This window comes from Bos indicus, chromosome 26, assembly GCF_029378745.1.
Source record: "Bos indicus isolate NIAB-ARS_2022 breed Sahiwal x Tharparkar chromosome 26, NIAB-ARS_B.indTharparkar_mat_pri_1.0, whole genome shotgun sequence".
In the NCBI taxonomy this organism is placed as follows: Eukaryota; Metazoa; Chordata; class Mammalia; order Artiodactyla; family Bovidae; genus Bos; species Bos indicus.
Window position 1 is genome coordinate 22,123,381 of NC_091785.1, and position 21,192 is coordinate 22,144,572.

Here is a 21,192-nt window from a genome sequence, read left to right on the forward strand (position 1 = left end):
GCCCTTAAAAATTCTAAATTAGTGAATGCTGGGTTAAGGCATAAATATTCAAGTTAATATAAAAGGTAACAAGTTATGTAGTAGAAATATTTTAATGCTAATATTTATACACTATTGTTACTCCAGGACTACACATACATTCTGCAAATAATTTACTATAACGAAATGTTCCATCTGAGTGTTGTGAATGAGTTGTTTTGAGCAGTCAGGTTTTTCTAGTTGGCTCAAGCTTAAGTGGTAAAATACAACTTTTATTTTTATTGAAGGAATTTTTTCCCTCAGTTTATTTTTCATTTATCTGACTTCTGTTTTTCCATTTATTAACATATTTTCTTCTGGATTTCATCTGTTTGGTTAATTTTTATTTTGACATAATTTCAGATGTACAGAAAGTTAAAAGAATAGTAAAAATAAATAAATAAAATCCCCTTATACTCTACATAGATTCTCCATGTGTCAACACATTTGCTTGATCTCTATTAATACATAAAGTGAAGTAAAGTGAAAGTCACTCAGTCGTGTCTGACTCTTTGCGACCCCATGGTCTATACAGTCCATGAAATTTTCCAGGCATACTGGAGTGGGTAACCCCTTCTCCAGTGGATCTTCCCAACCTAGGGATTGAACCCAGGTCTCCCACATTTCAGGCAATCAGTTCAGTTCAGTCGCTCAGTCATGTCTGACTCTTTGTGACTCCATGAACCTCAGCAAGCCAGGCCTCCCTGTCCATCACCAACTCCCGGAGTCCACCCAAACCCATGTCCATTGTGTTGGTGATGCCATCCATCTCCTCTTCTGTCATCCCCTTCTCCTCCTGCCTTCAGTCTTTCCAAGCATCAGGATCTTTTCAAATAGTCAGCTCTCTGCATCAGGTGGCCAAAGTATTGGAGTTTCAGCTTCAGCATCAGTCCTTCCAATGAACACCCAGGACTGATCTCCTTTAGGATGGACTGGTTGGATCTCCTTGCAGTCCATTGCAGGCATACACATATATATTAATGGGCTTCCCGATGGCTCAGTGGCAAAGAATTTGCCTGCAATGCAGGAGGTGCAGGTTCAACCCCTGAGTTGGGAAGATCCCCTGGACGACGGCATGGCAGCTCACTCCAGTATTCTTGCCTGCTAAATCCCATGGACAGAGGAACTTGGCAGGCTACAGTCCATAGCGTTCCAAAGAGTCAAACACGACTGAAACAACTTAGCATGCACATTTATATATTAACATCAATTTATTTATTACTTTTTCTGAGCTCTTTTAAAGTTAGTTGCAGACACATGTCCTTTTACCCCTAAATATTTTCATTGTATGTTTCTAAGACCAAGGACATTCTTTTAAATAACCACAGTACAAATGACACAAATGAACTTATTTACAAGACAAAAATAAACTCACAGACATAGAAAACAAACCTAACCTAGGGTTACCAAGGGGGAAAGGGGGAGGGGTAAATTTGGAATTTGGGATTAACACTACTACCGTATATAAAATAGATAAACATAAGGACCTACTATATAGCACAAGGAACTATAGTTAATATAATAACTTGTAATGGAAAAGAATCTGAAAAAGAGTAAATATAAATGTATAGCTGAATCACTTTGCTGTATACCTGAAACACTGTAAATCAACTATACTTCAGTTTAAAAAAAAAAACAAACCCCAGTACAGACTGTCGAAGTCAGGAAGTTGAGTGTATAAATAGACTTTGGTACATCCATACAGTGCTACTACTTGCCAATAAAAAGGAAAGAACTGCTGAAATACGAAAGAACACAAATGAATCTCACAAATGAATGTATTTTTTATGTTAGATGAGAAGACAGACTCAAACAGTTACATACTATATGATTCATTGTATGACGCCTTAGAAAAGACAGAATTATTGAGACAAAAAATAAATCAGTGATCCCTAGGGAAAGGAGTTTACTCTATCAAGGGGAATTTTGGAAGGTAATGTAACTGCTTTACATCTTGATTGTGGTAGTGGTTATATAACTTTATGGTTTTCTCAAAACTCAATAGAACTATACCCCCCAAAAAATTTGTTTTTCCACATGTTAATTTTAAAAGTAGAGAAACAGTCAGGAAATTAACATTGATATGATGTTATTAGTTCATCTATAGACTTGTTTCAAATTTTTCCAATAATTCTGATACTGTTCTTTATACAAACCTTATATCATAATGCCCACTCAATAATTGCCTATCAAGAACAGATGAAGTAAAGGGTGGAGAAGAAAATTGTGGATATGGGCTCGATAGTCCTTACCCCGTTAGGCTCAGATCACTTATTTTTCACTATATAATTCAGTGCAGAGGAGTTTACCATCAATTTTGTTTCAGCTCCTCCCCCCACCAAATAACTTCAGATCACAGGCTGCATTCAGTTTTGTCTGTTTAGTTTTCTTTAACCTGTAACAGTTCCTTAGTCTCTCTTTGTATTTTATGACCTTGACGCTTTTTTGTTAGGTACAGACTAGAAATTTTCTAAGATTTCCCTCAATTCCGGCTAGTCTGTTGTTTCTCATGAGCAGATTGAGGTTATATGTTTTGGGCAAGGTGAGAGTTGGACTGTGAAGAAAGCTGAACACTGAAGAATTATGCTTTTGAACTGTGGTGTTGGAGAAGACTCTTGAGAGTCCCTTGGACTGCAAGGAGATTCAACCAGTCTATCCTAAAGGAGATCAGTCCTGGGTGTTCATTGGAACGGCTGATGCTGAAGCTGAAACTCCAATACTTTGGCCACCTCATGCATAGAGTTGACTCATTGGAAAAAACCCTGATGCTGGGAGGGATTGGGGGCAGGAGGAGAAGGGGACGACAGAGGATGAGATGGCTGGATGGCATCATCGAGTTTGGGTAAACTCCAGGAGTTGGTGATGGACAGGGAGGCCTGGCGTGCTGCGATTCATGGGGTCACAGAGTCGGACACGACTGAGCGACTGAACTGAACTGAACTGAATTTGTATCATGAGTCTTACCCACATCTTTTAGTTACCCATAAGTAGAACTTAATTTAGCTTGATTGGACATAATTTACACTTGGACATAATTTAGAATTGGACATAATTTAGCTTGATATGACCAAGGGCAGTTGTGAATATTGCTTATTGGAATGCATCATAGTTAAAGATACAAGGAATAACTGTGCTACTGAACTGGGTGGTGTTGGAGAGCACAGTCTTTGAGAACCACCAAAGTGACTATCAGGTATGTTGGCTGTTTAATCATTCCCGGCCATCCTCAAGACTGTAGAGCTATTAATTTCTTATTCACTGGCTTTCTGGCTCTCCTCTTCACTTTGAGGAGGGTACCTTACTCCTTGCTCCTGATAACATGACTGTTTAATGTCACTACCTCTGTTTTAAGCAACAACATAATTGAATTTTTTGAATTGATTGAATTCAATTGATTTGTTTTCTCATGGTGGATGGTCCAGTAAAAGTAAAAAATGATTAAAAGAAGTCGGGAAAAAGAGCAAAAAATGTTGGGTTATTAAACTATCTAAAAAAGAACTAGCTGTAACAGTGTTTTTCTCCTTTTCTTGCTTGTTAATGTTAAAGTGACCTTTTTTTTTAGACAACAAAATAAATAATATGTATATCCTTTGCCCTGATTGAATGGAGAAGGGAAAGGAGCTCCTCTTCAGCTCTGTGTTCTGCTCTAAGGTAGTAATCATCCTTTAGCTCCCTTTATCTTTTAATACCTTAGACATTCTTATAATGCTCACTCAATAGTTTCCCATCTAAATCAGAAAAAAATAGAGGGTCAGGAGGAAGAAAATTGCTGATTTGGGCTAGATAGCCACTGAGCACTGAAGAATTGATGCTTTTGAACTGTGGTGTTGGACAATACTCTTGGGAGTCCCTTGGCCTGCAAGGAGATCCAACCAGTCAATCCTAAAGGAAATCAGTCCTGAATATCCATTGGAAGGACTGATGCTGAAGCTGAAGCTCCAACACTTTGGCCACCTGATTGAAGAACTGACTCCTTGGAAAAAACCCGGATGCTGGGAAAGATTGAAGGCAGGAGGAAAAGGGGACGACAAAGGATGAGATGGTTGGATGGCTTCACTGATGGACAGGGAAGCCTGGCGTCCTGCAGTCTGTGGGGTCTCAGAGAGTCGGACACAACTGAGCAACTGAACTGAACTGACTCATCGTATTAGGTTAAGATCACAGGTTTTTTTGCTATGTAATTTAGTGTAGAGAGTTTGCCATCAATTTTGTTTCATCCAAAGCACCTGTAGAGTAAAAATGTAATTTATAATGTCTTCAGTATAACAGACTTTCACCAGAAAGTAATTAAGCTTCCAACTTTATTATGATGACATTTAAAAAAAAACAATTTTAAATATAGGACCTTACGTTGAATTAAACAGGTTTAGGTGATCTGAAATGGTATTTTATTTAAAGGAGGGTGTGTAACTTCATGGACTGGGAAGTAATTACTTAACAGATTATAAGTTTAAAATTGAATACTGGCTTAATTGAATACAGTTCATTTGTATAGGAGAGTAAAAGCAGTTAGAATTCTGAAGTTATTGAGCCTCTATCCCTAGCTTGTAACATAACATTTTTTTTCTTTTTCTTTGTATTGATTTTAGGGACCTTTAATGTAAAGTGATCATTACAAATGTAAAATATCAAGTTAAACCTCATGAGAGATTTCTGGCCAGAAGGAACACCTTAGTGTGCTGGCCTATCAAGGTGTGACACAGAAGGCACACAGATGTTAGCCATAGAGGGCTTCTTGATACAAAATGCAAAAAATGTATACTATCTAAGTTTAAAACACCATTATGATCCTGTATTCAATTTCATACTTGTATGAAATTTTTCAGATAAACTCATGTTGGATATAATTTTTGGATCTGAAAGTAACTCCTCAGTTAGAATATGATGAATATATGTAATATAATGAGTAAATCAGCTGCACTTTCTAAAATACTAACATTACACACGTAACTGGATGAGAGCATGGCAACCCACTCCAGTATTCTTGTCTGGAGAATCCCATGGACAGAGGAGCCAGGCGGGCTATGTCCACAGGGTCACAAACAGTCAGACATGACTGAAGTGACTTAGCACACACTCATACATGTAATTGTGGAAAATAGAGCCCAAATAGTGTGTATTTCAGTTTTCTGTATTTTGCCTTGCAGATAGTGATTTACATGTGTTGATTACCAGATTTTTTCAGTTGTTTTTTAATGTGGTAAAATACACATAAAATTTATCATCTTAACCATTTTAAAAGTATAGAGTTCAGTGATATTAAATACATTCATAATGTTGTGCAACCATCACCCCCATTCATCTCCATAACTCTTTTCATCTGGTTAAACTGAAACTCTACCCATTGAACAATAATTCCTCATTCCTTCCTTCTCATAGCCCTGGTAACCAACATTCTATCTTCTGTATGTATGATTTTGAATACTCTTAAGTGTGTTATGTCAGTGGAATCATACTGTATTTATCTTTTTATGACTAGCTTATTTCACTTAGTATAATGTCTTAAAGATTCAACAATTTTGTGATATGTGTCAGAATTTCCTTCCTTTTTAAGGCTGAATATTATTCCATTGTAAGTATATACTGCATTTTACTTAACCATTCATCCATCAGCATACACTTGCATTGCTTCCATGTTTTAGCTGTTGTGGATAATGCTGCCACAAACACAGATGTACAAATATCTCTTTAAAACTCCCCTTTCAGTTCTTTTGAGTATGTACTCAGAGATGGAATTGTTGGATCATGTAGTAATTCCTTTTTTAATTCTTTGAGAAACCATAATGTTTCCCATAGCAGATATACCATTTTACATTCCCCCCAGAGATGCACAAAAGTTCCAGTTTTTCAACAGCCTCATCAATACCTGTTTTTTTGCTTGTTTGTTTTTGATAGTAGCCTACCTAATGAATGTATGGTACCTTGTAGTTTTGCTGTTCATTTATGAAATGAGTAGTGATACTGAACATCCTTTCATGTGCTTGTTGACCATTTGTATATATTCTTGGGTAAATGTCTATTCAAGTCCTTCATCCACTTTTGAATCAGGTGGTTCTGTTTTTTGTTGTTGAGTTTTTACAACATCTGTCTATATTCTGGATGTTAATTCCTTATCAGATAAATAATTTGCAATCTTCCCCCCATTTTATGGGTTGCCTTTTTACTCTGTTGATATTTAGAACTCTGAACTTGCTTCTAACTGAATTAGTATTTCCCTCTTTTTTTTTTTTAAATACTTTGAACTAAATAAAAAAATTTTTTTAAATTTTATTTTATTTTTAAACTTTACAATATTGTATTAGTTTTGCCAAATATCGAAATGAATCTGCCACACGTATACCTGTGTTCCCCATCCTGAACCCTCCTCCCTCCTCTCTCCCCATACCCTCCCTCTAGGTCGTCCCAGTGCACCAGCCCCAAGCATCCAGTATCAGTATCGTGCATCTATTTCCCTCTTTTTAAGTATTAAACATCTCATTGACATTTTAGGGTCTTCTAACTGCTATTTGAGTTTATAGTGGCAAGAGTGGATTTTAACTGTTAAACCCTGATTAAATTTTATTGCTTTGAGCTAACTAAGCACTATTTTTAATAAAATCAAATCTGAGAAGAGAGGAAGAGAAATAACTAAATTTTTTCTAGGATCTGACTTTGAGAACTTGGATCAATCAAACTTTACTATGGTTTAAAACTAATTAAGAGGAGGCAGTAATCCTGGCTTAAGTTGTTACCAGCTAAGTATGAGTGAAGTCACCCAGTCGTGTCCGACTCTTTGCAACCCCATGGACTGTAGCCTACCAGGCTTCTCCGTCCATGGAATTTTCCAGACAAGAGTACTAGAGTGGGTTGCCATTTCCTTTTCCAGGGAGTCTTCCTGACCCAGGGATAAAACCCAGGTCTCCGGGATTGCAGGCAGATATTTACCCTCTGGAGCTTTTTTGTGTCCAGTGCCAACCTGCATTTCTAAAGAACGATAAACTAGACTTATAATGAATATGATCTGCTGGGCAGTGCTTAAATATAGATGAAATACTTTCCCACCTAGGTCCCTACATACATTTATTTATATACATGGGCATATGTTTTCCTTTACATAAGTGTATGTCTATATGTATATAAATCTTCATATGAACAAATACATAAATATACACGGTATTCTAGCTTACAGAATTAGAAATGTAATTCAGTTTACTCCCACAGAATAAGATTGAAGATAATGAGAACTGAATTAAAGCTTACTTTCTTTCACAGAATTCCTCAGAGAGAGAAGACTGTAATAATGGCGAACCCCCTAGGAAGATAATACCAGAGAAGAATTCACTTAGACAGGTATGAAATTCAGTCTTACTTAAAATAAAAAGCTACCAACAACAAAACAAAAGACAGGAAACCCTCAATTTGCCATTTGTTAAGTACTGGAGCTTAAATTAAGAATACTCTGAAGTTGGTCTGGCTCTCAAGCCATCAATTTCAATCAGTTAACATTGTTTTCCCAGTCATTTAAAAAATATCCTAGTTGTACAAGTACAGGGCAGTCATTTGTTTACACGTAGTGAAAACAAAATCAAAGGAAAGTTTTCTTATTCAGGGAAAAATAACTTGAAATGTATCTTAAATGCAGATAGTAGATAGTTTAAACCTTACTTTTTTATTAAGATTCTTCATACGCTAAAAAATAATAAAAACCAAAAGGGATCTACCTGTAATTAAGTTAGCTCCTAAAGTCTGAGCAAATTTGTTTGCTTTTTCTGGAAGTAAAGGACAATATTAATGACAACTTTAAAATAATTTTTACTCACCACAGTGCCCCGACTCCTCAAAGGTAATACATTCTTTGAAAGTTCAATTCTGTGGTGCTCTGTTTTTAAAAACTAAAATGTTAAAAAACATTTGGTCAAAAAATAGGTTCTTCTCACTGCCTGTAGCAACCTCTAACATCTTCCATCTCCCACTGGCAGCAAAAACAAGTTCTTATAGTGTTGCCAAAGAATAGGTATGCACAAATATTTATTTTAAATATAAAATTGGAGTAGATGAGCACCAGCAGTAGTAAAAATAGTTTTAATTTACTTGCATCTATGGCATTATTCTAAGAAAAAGAAGAGATTGAATATTTGTTGCGTGCCCACTGTGAACCTGATACTTAATTTTACTTAACCCTCACAAGAACCGTGTAAAGTTGCTAGATATGATTTCCAGTTTATAGATGAAGAAAATGGAGGCCGAGAAAGATTTGATGACTTGTTTAATTAGCAAGTCAGTGATTTGAAAGATCTCAGTGTTGCCAAAGCATTTTTACTTCAGCCCTCTACCTCTAATCTGTAGACAATGTAAATTTAGGGGAAAAGTATTTGAAATCGTGACACATCGTTCTTTTATTTATGTTAAAACAATTTTGGATGCAAAATTTTTTTATAAAAATAATTGTAAGTAGAATTGAATCAGTTCAGGAAGCCTTGGTAAATAGCCAGATGATCATCAAGCATTGATATTGTTTAGTTAGAGCGTTAACTCTTGGAGATAAACACCTGATCTGTAAATCTAAATATATAGGATGAAACTGAATAAGATAAATTTGGAAGTGGAAACACTCTGCCCACTATACAGAAACAACTGTCAGAAAACAATGACATGACAAAAAGTTTTGGCAACTTTATTTAAGCTAACAAACGAATTTTCACTCTGCAAAGTTATAAATTAATTTTAATAGGCTGATCCAGATGGTCCATTTGGAAAATGGATAGGCTGATCTGTTGAAAATTAAACTAAATTTATCTCTCTCATACTTCAAACTGAAGCAAGAGAGAGAATCGTGCCTATTAAGTCCAGCACATACAGATGGACCAGCAGGTCACACATGGGACTAATCTGATTCATTTAAAAAATAAATGCATACATTATTGAATCATTTTCTACTTGCAAGATCTGTTTTGTGCAGTGTTTGAAAAAAAATTAATTTTTTTTTCATTGCTTTTTTAGCAGGTTCTCTTTACCCCATCTGCTTTAATTTAACAACCGTTTTTTAGGTTTGTTTTTATCCTCCTAGTACTCCAAAATTATTTTTCTAATATATGTCATTCAGTGTTGAGATCCAAGCTCTGGAGATTAATTAGGTCATGAGGCTTTCCCCCCTTCTTTCTTTGTAAAGGGTTTTATCTCTATTCTCTTTGTGAAGAGCATGAACTCTGTTCTTGGAAAGAGAAATGGCCTTTAGAAATGGGGAAGTAAGAGATCCTCCTGGGGCCCTCAGAGTCTTTTAGCTTCTGGGTGTTTTAACAGCCCCATGAATGCAGATTTGTAAATTTATTGCAGTGCCATCTGGTTTTTTGCTGGAACCAGATTACTGTTGGCTTGTGTCTGTCTATTGTGGTGGTCACTCCCTAGGAGCTTGCCCTCTCAATCTTAGGGATGAGTGATGAATAACAGGGGTCAATACAAGCGGGTCACAGGGCAGCTGTCCAGGACTACTCTGAACTTGATTACCCCATCACCGAGTTTCTTAATGTAGGGTATAGTATAGAAGCTGTTTAAACACCCTCTTTTCTCCATGCATAGGACAATAATGAAATGCCATTTGCTCTCCCTACCCCACCTTTAGTCAAGTTATATAGATAAAAAGATGTCAGAGCTGCCTTTTACCTCAGGTCTATATAAGCAGGATTTGCATCATGTGGCCTAGTCCCTTAACTTGACATTCTTTTGCATACTATTTCTAATGGGGTTTACCACTCTTTAACCACTGATTTTAAAATACTGTTATGTTCTAATAAATTTAGTGTTGTTTTAAACTAATTTTAGAGCTTATATATTCTAAAGTATAGTTTAATCATTGTTGATAGGATATGAACACGCCTGTTAATTTAGAGTTATTTAACTGTTAGAGGAACTGAAAGAAGTATTATCACTACAGTTCTTAAATTAAAAAGGTAAAAGGGAATATTATAAATAGCTTTATACCAAAAATTTGGCATCTTTGATGATATGGACCAATTCCTTGAAAAACACAACTTACTGATACCAAAACAAGGTGAAACAAAATTTGAAGAGCCCTATGTCTGTTGAAAAAACTGAATTATCAAAAGGCCCACATAGTTTTCTGGTGAACTCTATCAAACATTTAAGGAATAAATAACACCAAAATAGAAAACAGAGTAGAAAAGAACACTCCCTGACTTGTATTATGAGGTTACCATAACCATAATTCTAAGACTTGAGAAAGACATTAGCAGAAAAAATATTGAAAGAGAAAGTCAGAAGACATTACTCCCTGTGTCACCAAGTTGTTTTGTATACCTGCTTTTCCATTTTATATCCAACATCAGAAGGCAGTAGAGTTGGGAGGTGGGGGTGGGGTAGGGGGATGTAATTATTCTTTTAATTTTCTAAATTTCTGAATAATCTTCTGATCTCTTGTTATTTTTAAGTGTAAACTTTTATTTAAAAGTTGTACAGAGTAGCTACAATTTTCTTTTTACTTTTATTCCTAGAATGTGAAGCCCAGAAAACCATAGCAACTGTGTTCATAGTACTCATATCTGCAAACAAGGGCAAAGGCCTGAGAGGATACATGAAAGTACTCATTACTTTTTGAAAACATAGCCTTACAACATGCATACTCCTTCTTAGCTTCACATTGGTGCTAATAGGATCTGTCAACCCTGCCTTTCTCTGTAATTGAGTAAATTGTGACCTCGGTCTAATCCCTCCCCCATCCCCCATTCCTTTTGTGTATGTGTCCACTTACCATCCTGAGAACGTGGGTAGTGATAAATAAAGCATTGAGTAGAGCCGTCTCAACTCTTTGAAAGCAGCATGATGCCAGCCCTCTAGTTATATTTCTTTAAGTGTTTACGTTTTTCGGTATTCTTTCTCTTGTGTAGCTGGAACCCTGGGGATGCAAAGCCATGAGAGAGGCCAAGAAGCTAACAAAGTAGCTGTCTCCCTTGTTAGCTTGTTCCTTTATTCTTTAAAAACAAGATAAAAACCATCTGGCTCAGGGCATTACATTTTCCTCCCCCATGCACCTCTATAGATGGAGGCTTCACCTGCAGTGAGGGTTTACATTGATTAGGGAGGGAGCAGTAATTCAAGCTTCCATCCTCTTCAAGGATACTTTGCAGTCTTTAAAGGTGCTGACCCACTGAGTTAAACTGTCAAGGGAGGATAAAAAAGTATCTTCATCCCAGGAGGTAACAGCTGCCAGGTTTTCAACACCTTGCATGCTGCTGGAAAAATGTCGCAATTGTCAGCTGAAGAAAAATGACTCTGTTGTCATTTTCTGTTAATGACTGGGCCTTATAAAAGGAACTGCATAAGCCTTTTAGAAGGAATAAGTAGCTGTTTTCCTTTCCTACCACCCCACCCCTTCCCTAAATTCCTATGCTGTTCTAAACATTAACTTGGAGTAGATGCACAGAAACCAGCGGTAAAGAACTTAAAACAATCCAGTGTAAGCATGGAGGTCTGATTGGCATAGCTCCTTTATACAGTTGGATGAGTAGGAGGAACAAGCACATCACTGACACAGAAAATGACATTATCATGTGTTTGAACAAAACAACAACAACAACAAAAAGTCATTCATAAGCCAGTGAACTGAGAGAAAACATACTGTATTTCTGCTCTTAGGAGGACAATTTGTTTTCAAGCAGCATCCAGATGGGTAAATACCACGACATTTCTTTTTCAAGAGAGCCACTTCCTTTATAAAAAAAAAAAGAGAGAGAAACTCACTGAATTTACTTCCTTTAATAGCTCTGTAGTGTTTGTATAATATGTAATGGCATTCCCTTCTTTCTGATTTGATTGATGAGGGGGAAAGGTTTAATGAAGTCCCCCATATCAGGCTGGCAGGTTTTTTTTCCTATTTGTTTTAGGTTAGTCATTTTAATTGTATTGAGTAATTAGAAGGTACACACAGCCAAGGGAGCTTTGTTCTGATAATTGCTCAAGAAAACCCATTCCATATCTGCCGTTGTTTTGTGTTAAGATATTTCTCCCCCTAGTGGAAATAGTAAGCACTTTGGCTTGGCAGTAGGCAAGGTGTAATTGCAATATGACAAACTGTGCTTCAGGGACTATCTTGTAAATACTTTAGTTTGGGGTTTGGCATTATTTCATTATATAGGTATGTTTTTTCCCCTATGAAATTCCTACTTCTTTTTTTTCTCCTGAAGTGCTTTGGGCTTCGGATGGAAAAAAATTGCCTGAGATGTTTATTAAAAAAAAAACAACACAAAAACATAGTGCATCCTGGGTAATGTTTTGCAGCTTGACTTAATTTTAGTCATCTGTTTTAATTACCTATTTATAAAAATGCTTTTGCATTTGTAGACATTATTTAATACTTCAGAAGAAGCACCTCATTTGAAATAAATAAATAAATTGTACTTCTTTTAAATAGTCCGTGTAAAAGACCTTAAAGGTAATTAATGTAGGTCTCTTAAGTAAGACAAAAGTCATCTTTCCAAGTCTGATGAAGTGATTTGTTTATTTAACTTCCCACTTTGGCTGAATCCTTTAGAGTCTAATAACTTTTTTGTTTTTTAAACATGGCTTTTGCAATTTGTGTCTTGCTACAAAAACCCGTTTTCAAAAAGAAGCAATTTAATAATCAGCAGTCTTAAAATTACTTTGAGGAAGGAAGACCGTATAGGGGGTTGGCATTTTGTTTTATTTTTATTTCAGTGTAATCATTCTTTGATAAATTGTGTAATCACTGACTTAGTAGAAAAAATATTATTGAACTCCTGGGTTGCAATGACCATAAAAAGTATATTTTCATATAGAGACATAAGATACTGTGAATAAATTATAAAGGAAACAGTTTATATGCTGGTTGAAGTCCATATGGGCCCAATTTATTTTGTGTTCAGTGCTTAATCTGGATGTACCATTAAAAAGGTAGGAGGGGCTATTGTACCCAGTTGCATGAGTCCTTAAAAAAAAATCTACCATAAGAGCAACATGGAATGAGATCAGATACAGCTTTGCATCTATTGAATGAGATTTGATAGCATCATTGTGGCATTTTTAAAGCTCAGTTTCACCTTTCCTAGATGTTGCTTTTAGTTTGCTTTCTCTGTCCTATATATATATATATATTTCTATATATATATCTGAAGGTCCCTGTATACTCCTTCCCACCCCCCAGTCACTAGCCATTTTCATTATAGTATATCTTGTTTTGCTATAGGGCTGCTGAACAGATTTCTTAAGCAGCTTTTTGCAAGGTTAAAAAAAATGCAGCCTGGTAACAAGTTTGTGTCATTTTAAATATATACCTTCTAGTAAATAAGGAGAAGTCTGGCAATCAATCCCTTTTAGTGTGTTATATGTTTCACCTGACAACTAAACCTTCTATTGATTAGCCATTACTTTGTTAGATAATCCTATGTCATTGAATCCATTGTAAAAAATTAAACTCTTTAAAATGTTTTACCCTAGCAGCAGTGTGAAAATTGAAAACTTGTTCAGAATTACAGCCTGCTTTTACAAAGCAGGTAGTTTTCAGCAAGGCATCTTACTGGTTTATGCTTATGTGCTTTATATGCTATATAAAAACGTATTAAAGTACTCCAACGCAAAGCTCTCTGCCTCTGGTTTAGCAATGAAGCTACCTTTTCAGATGTTGTGTGGAGATAGAACCTATCTTGCCTGTGGCTGTTATACTCACTAGTTTGTTTTAGCTGAAAGGAGTCTTACAATAGTAAAATACTGAAAGTAAAATATTTGATTCTTTGGCCTTTTTGTTTCATACTGATCTAAGGACTCTGACCAGTTTTAGTTTACTAATCTAGGTGACTTCCTTTGGAGAAAAAGAAGATCATATACCCATTTTACAGATGAAATGTCTAAAAAATAAAAACCTGTATATATCCTTGGGCTTCCCAGGTCGCGCTAGTGGTAAAGAACCTGCCTGCCAGTGAAGGAGACTTAAGAGACATGGGTTCAATCCCTGGGTTGGGAAGATTCCCTGAAGTAGGAAGATTCCAGTATTCTTGCCTGGAGAATCCCATGGACAAAGGAATCTCTCAGGCTACAATCCATACGGTCGCATAGAGTAAGACATGACTGAAGCAACTTAGCATGCATGCACATCCCTACTCTGGAAACTCCTACAAGTTCCTGAATCTAACTAATGTTCCCCTGAGTTGTATTATACTCATTTCTGAGGGTAAAAAAATTTTGGAGAAAAATTCGTTTTCTACCTGCCATGACTTTTTTTTTTTTTCCTTCAGAAAAATAAAATAACATTTTTATTAACTGTTCAAACCTCTAGTGCTTTATCCCCGAAATGTTAACTGCATACTTTTATATTTTCATTGAAATAAAGATGTCATACAGAGAATTACATATATATTAATTGCATAAGTCACTGAATTTTTGACATCTTTTCAACTATGTAACCACCACCCCAATCAAGCTATAGGACATTTTCATTACCCAAGAAAGTTCCCTCATTCTCCTTTCCAACCAGTTTCCCTGTCCACAATGAATCAAACATTGATCAGCTTCCTGTCATAGATTAGTTTCACCTTGCTTGAATTGTGTGTAATAGAATCATACATGTTGGGGTCTCACTCTCACTCAGCATAATGTTTATGAGATTCACTATACTGCTGTGTTTATCCAGTTGTTCATTCTCTTTTACTGTACAATATATTCCATTGAATAAATATACTACACTTTGTTTTCTTCGTTTGATAGACACTTGAGCTATTTTCATTTTTTTAAAATGAAGTTGTTATGAATGTCCTTTAAGTTTTTTTGGTGAGCATGTGTTAAATACTTTTTCATGTATTTATTGGCTATTAATATATTTTCTTAAGTATCTGGGGGTTTTTTTGCATTAAACAAATTGCATTGTCTGTCTTCAGTTGCTCAGTTGTGTCTGACTCTTTGCGACCCCACGGACTGCAGCACACCAGGCCTCCCTGTCCATCACCAACTCCCAGAGCTTGCTCAAACTCATGTCCATTGATTGAGTGGGTGATGCCATCCAACCATCTCATCCTCTGTCGTCCCCTTCTCCTCCGCCTTCAAACTTTCCCAGAATCAGGGTCTTTTCCAATGAGTCAGTTCTTCGCATCAGGTGGCCAAAATATTGGAGTTTCAGCTTCAACATCAATCCTTCCAATGAATATTCAGGAATGATTTCCTTTAGGATGGTCTGGTTGGATCTCCTTGCAGTCAGGGACTCTCAAGAGTCTTATCCAACACCACAGTTCAAAAGCATCAGTTCTTCAGTGCTCACCTTTCTTTATAGTCCAACTCTCACATCTATACATGACTACTGGAAAAACCATAACTTTAACTAGATGGACCTTTGTTGGCAAAGTAATGTCTCTGCTTTTTAATATGCCATCTAGGTTGGTCATAACTTTCCTTCCAAGGAGTAAACGTCTTTTAATTTCATGGCTGCAGTCACCATCTGCAGTGATTTTGGACCCCCCAAGAGTAAAATCTGTCACTGTTTGCATCATTTCCCCATCTATTTGCCATGATGTGATGGGACCAGATGCCATGATCTTAGTTTTCTGAATATTGAGCTTTAAGCCAGCTTTTTCACTCTCCTCTTTCACTTTCATCAAGAGGCTCTTTAGTTCTTCGCTTTCTGCCATAAGTGTGGTGTCATCTGCATATCTGAGGTTATTGATGTTTCTCCCTGCAATCTTGATTCCAGCTTGTGCTTCATCCAGCCCAGTGTTTCTCATGATGTACTCTGCATATAAGTTAAATAAGCAGGGTGACAATATACAGCCTTGACATACTCCTTTCCTGATTTGGAGCCAGTCTCTTGTTCCATGTCCAGTTCTAATTTGCTTCCTGATCTGCGTATAGGTTTCTCAAGAGGCAGGTCAGGTAGTCTGATATTCCCATCTCTTTAAGAATTTTCCACAGTTTATGGTGATCCACACAGTCAAAAGCTTTGGCATAGTCAATAAAGCAGAAATAGATGTTTTTCTGGAATTCTCTTGCTTTTTTGATGATCCAGCAGATGTTGGCAATTTGATCTCTGGTTCCTCTGCCCTTTCTAAAACCAGCTTGAACACCTGAAAGTTCACGGTTCACGTACTGTTGAAGCCTAGCTTGGAGAATTTTGAGCATTACTTTGCTAGCGTGTGAGATGAGTGCTATTGTGCTGTAGTTTGAGCATTCTTCAGAAAAGGCAATGGCAACCCACTCCAGTACTCTTGCCTGGGAAGTCCCATGGATGGAGGAGCTTGGTTAGGTTACAGTCTACGGGGTCGCGAAGAGTTGGACATGACTGAGTGACTTCGCTTTCACTTTCACGCATTGGAGAAGGAAATGGCAACCCACTCCAGTATTCTTGCCTGGAGAATCCCAGGGACAGGAGTCTGGTGGGCTGCCATCTATGGGGTCGCACAGAGTTGCACACGACTGAAGCGACTTAGCAGCAGTAGCAGTTGAGCATTCTTTGGCATTGCCTTTCTTTGGGATTGGAGTGAAAACTGACCTTTTCCAGTCCTGTGGACACTGCTGAGTTTTCCAAATTTGCTGGCATATTGAGTGCTGCATTTTCACAACATCATCTTTTAGGATTTGAAATAGTTCAACTGGAATTCCATCACCTCCACTAGCTTTGTTTGTAGTGATGCTTCTTAGGCCCACTTGACTTCGCATTCCAGGATGTCTGGCTCTAGGTTCAAACCATCGTGATTATCTGGGTCATGAAGATCTTTTTTGTCTATCTTAGTTCTAGATAACAGACCTTTGTCAGATATGTGTTCTGAATATCTTCTCACAATCTGTATCTTGCCTGTTTATTCATGGTGTGTTTTTGATGAGAAGTTTCTGATTTTTGAATGAAGTTCAGTCAGTTAACCCGTACCTTCTAGAATTTACTCCAGAAGCTTTATAAAATTTAGCTTTTACCTTGAATTCTGGCCCATTTCAAATTAATTCTTAAGTGTGCTGTGAGATAAAGTTTGAGGCTCATTATTTTCCCATACTTTTTTTGGACTGAAAATTATTAAGATAGTTTATTTCTTCCTTCAGTTTATTATTAACATTGTAGTGTACTTTCTGATTTGTTTGCTTGGCTAGTGATTTTAGTATTTATTTGTTTAATTATTATTTATATTTTTATTAAAATATAGTTGATGTATTTCATACCATACTATAATAAGTTACAGGTGTACAGTATAGTGATTCACAGTTTTTAAAGGTTATACTACATTTATACTTACTATAAAATTTTGGCTATATTCCCTGTGTTGTACAATCCCCATACTTTTTTTATTCACTTGTTTTGGAACCATTGCTGAAAAGACTTTCCTTTCCTCCATTGAATTACATGGGTGCCTTTGTCAGAAATCAGTTGGCTGAACAAATGTAGTCTATTTCTGAACCTCCTGGAAAGGAGGCTGCTTGCTGCTGTATGCAGAGCAAAGGGTATCAGTGGCTGAGGCCCTGACCAACTCCTACTTCATGTCCCTGCTTGACACAGAAGATGAGTTCAAGGTCTTCTGTTTTTTTAGAGGTGTCTATCCTTGCACTGAACTCTGCACTGTCTTGATTATTGTAGCTTTGTTGGAATCAGGTAGTGTGAGTCCTCCACATTTTTATTTTTAATATTGTTTTGGCTATAGTTACTTTACACTTCTATATAAATTTTAGAATCGTTAGAATTTCTATTAAAAAGAAGTCTGTGGGGTGTTGATTTGGATTTTTTTTGAAACTCAAATATCTATTTGCATAGAATTAACTGCTCAATAATAAGAGTCTTCCAGTGTGCAGACATGGTCTGTATCTCCATTTGTCTTTTAAAATTTTTCTAAGCCTTTTTTTTTTCGGTTTTCAGTGTACATTTTGTGTATGTAGTTTGTTAGATTTATTCCTAAGTATTTAATGTTTTTCAGTGCTATTATAAACTTTTCTCATTCTCTGATTGTTGTTAGAGTATATAAATGCAGTTGGTTTTTAACAGTTGTCTTTGTTTCCTATCATTTATGAATAAAGAGAATTTTTTTCTTTTCCAACTTGCCTTTTGTTTCTTTTTTCTTTATTTGAATTGCTAAAGCCTCCATATAATGTCGAATAGATGTGGTAAAGGACATCTTGGCTTTGTTCCCAGGCGTGAGAGAGTTTTAAATAGTCTTTTACCACTAAGAATGATGTTAGTTGAAATTTTTTACATGCCCTTTATGGGATTGAAGAAGTTCCCATTTATTTCTAGCTTGCTGAGGTATTTTTTTTAAATTATAAATTGGTGTTTAATTTTGTTAAATGCACCTCCCATTCTGTTAATACGGAGAATGACATCAGTTGACTTTGTTAAGAAGTTTTGTGTCTCTGTCCATAAGGGATATTAGTTTGTAGTTTTTTGTTTTTTTTTTTTCTGATATCTTTGTTGTGATGTTCTTCTTCCTTACTGTTTAATAGAATTCACCAGTAACACTGTCTGGCCCAGAAGTTTTCTTTGTGGGAAGATTTTTTTTTTTAATTTTATGTGTAATGTACTGTGCTTAATTGCTCAGTCATGTCCAGCTCTTTGCAACACCATGGACTACAGTCTGTCAGGCTCCTATGTCCATGGGGATTCTCCAGGTAAGAATGCTGGAATGGGTTGCCATGCCCTCCTCCTCGGGATCTTCCCAAGCCAGGAATCAAACCCAGGACTCCCACATTGCAGGCTGATTCTTTACTGCCTGAGCCACCAGGGAAGCCATTTATGTGTAATAGTTTCTAATAATTTCAACTTCCTTAATAGTTATAGAGCTGTCTGTTGTTAATTTAGTCGCTAAGTCATGTCCAACTCTTTTACAACCCCATAGCCCACTAGGTTCCTCTGTCTGTGACTGGAGTGGGTTGCCATTTCCTTCCCCAGGGGATCTTCCTGACCCAGGGATTGAACTGCGTCTCCTGCATTGGTAGGCAGAGTCTTTACCAGTGAGCCACCTGGGAAGCCCCTATAGAACTGTCTAGATTTTCTGTTTCTTATTCTGTCAGTTTTGGTCATTTGTATCTTTCAAGAAATGTATCCTATTTTATTCAACAGATTGTAATCTATTAATATCTTTTATTTTATTTTAATACTCATCCATTTTGTCAAATGAGAGCCCATTTAGGCTGGCATCTGTGCCCCTATGATATATGTCCATCGTTTCCTGAGTATTTCCAGGTTTGTTTTGTATTTATTCTGTCCATTCCAGGAATCAACCATTTCTCCAGGGAGCTATGGCTCCTTGTAGTGCAGAATTGTATTTAGAAGCCAGGATTTAAATGTTAACTTTTATTTTATATCTGTATTATATATTTTGAAAACCATGAGTTCACATTGATAGCTCCAGTTCCAATACAGTGTCAACAGGGTTTGTTTTAGGTTTTTCCCTTTTCATATTTGTAATTCTCCTTTAATGATAAGAAACCCGGTTTGAGTTTTTTCCTCTTAGCACTTTAAAAAATCCTGTTCCTTGGGAGCTCCCTGGTGGTCCAGTGGTTAGCACTTGGCACTTTCACTGCCAAGGGTTCAGTTCAATCCCTGCCACGAGGTGCAGCACCCCCTGCAAAAAAAAAAAAAAATTTTTATTCCTTTGTCTTCTAGACTTTACTGTTTTGGGTGAAAAATCTGCCATTATTTACATTGTTGCTCCCATATATATGGCATCCCCTTTTTCTTTGGCTGCTTTTAAGGTTTTGTTTTTGTTACTGATTTTCAGCAGTTTTGACTGTCTTGGACCTAGGTTTTATTTTCTGATATTTAGGGGTTTTTGTATTTAATCTTTTGGGGTTTACTGTTCTTATAGTAGCAAGCCAATGGTTTTCACCAAAATTTGAGAAATAGTTGGTCACTATTTTTATAACTTTCTGTGCCCCATTTTTGCCTCTCTTCTGGGTCTCCAATTCCATGATACTAGATCATTGAAAATTGCCCCACAGGTGACTGAGACTCTGTTCTTTTTTTTTCTTTTACCCTTTCTATGCTTCACATTATTTCAGTTGATCTGTTTTTTAAGTTCATTGGCCTTTTTTTGTGCCATCTCCAACCTGCTTTTAAGCTCATCCAGTAAATTTTTAATTTCAGGTAACATATTCATCCATTCTAGAACTTGTTTGGCTTATTTTATTTTATTTTAATGGTGAAAATTTCCATCTGTTTACTCACTGTGATTGTATTTTTCCTTAAGTTGTTGAACATATTTGTTATAGCTTCTGTAGAACCTTTATGAACTGATTCCCATCACTAGATCATCTCGTGGTCATTTTCTGTTGATTTCTTTTTCTCTTTACTATGGCTCCCTTTTCTTCTTCTCATGTCTAGTAGTTTTTATTGTTTACCGGACATTATAAACAATACATTGTGGAGACTCTGGTTTCTTTTATCTTCCTCTGTTTATCTTACTGGCTGATCACTGTGACTTCATAGAGTCTGGTTTTATGTTTGTTAGGGCAGGTGTGTTTTGGTTTTGCCCTTAGTCCTGAGGCATTATCCCTTAGTCCTCAAGACTTACTCTTTAGTCTGAATGCAGGGTCTTTCTAAGCTTTCATTAGAAAGTTTGATGTGCTTATGAAGCTCCTCTAAACTCAAATTCAAAACCCTGTGTCTCCTCATGGGCAGCAGCTGGAATCTCTTTTCATATCTTTCAGTCTTCTAGCTATTACTTTATTTTGGAATATTTGGAGTCTCTCATTCGTGTAAGTAATTTGAAGGTTAGCCGTAGATTTGAGAGAAATTTATATGCATGTTTTGATGCTTCCTCCCTGCCAGAGGAAGGACTGGCTCTTTCTGTTTTCTATTTTTCTTCTCAATTTCGAGCCACTGCGGCTGCCCTGAACTCCCCAAGCCAATAGACTGTCTTTCTAATTGAAGTTTTAGCCATCCTGCATCAAATAGCCTAGTGAGTACCCTCATGGAAAAAGCATGTAAACATGGATCTTACTAAGTGTGATTCTCCTCTTTCTCAGTCCTATTCTTCCCCCAATTTCCGCCTACTTTTGGTGAACCTGTAGTGCTTTTGTTTTTTGTTTTTGTTTTTTTTTTGAATATTTTTTCCATGGTTTATAATTGTTATCTGAGAAGAGTTAATTTAATACAAACAAACATCTCTGCCATTATTGGAACTAGTATTCTTTGGCTTAAAGTTTTATTTTATTTAGTATATACCAATTGCTTCATAAATGTCTTAAGAACACAGTTTAAAATTGTAT

The 21,192-nt window shown here is 36.4% G+C and overlaps 1 protein-coding gene across 12 annotated transcripts in view; it reads left to right on the forward strand.

Moving 5' to 3' along the window:
* BTRC (beta-transducin repeat containing E3 ubiquitin protein ligase) overlaps positions 1-21,192 on the forward strand; it is a 175,546-nt gene that overhangs the window by 86,799 nt on the left and 67,555 nt on the right. For 7 of the 12 annotated variants that reach the window (XM_019952883.2, XM_019952886.2, XM_019952885.2 and 4 more), the window contains one exon: positions 7,270-7,347. The exons of the other annotated variants lie outside the window; for them this stretch is intronic. In XM_019952883.2, the coding sequence (XP_019808442.1) occupies positions 7,270-7,347 (78 nt within the window). The remainder of the gene's footprint in view (positions 1-7,269; positions 7,348-21,192) is intronic. 12 annotated transcript variants of the gene reach the window in all.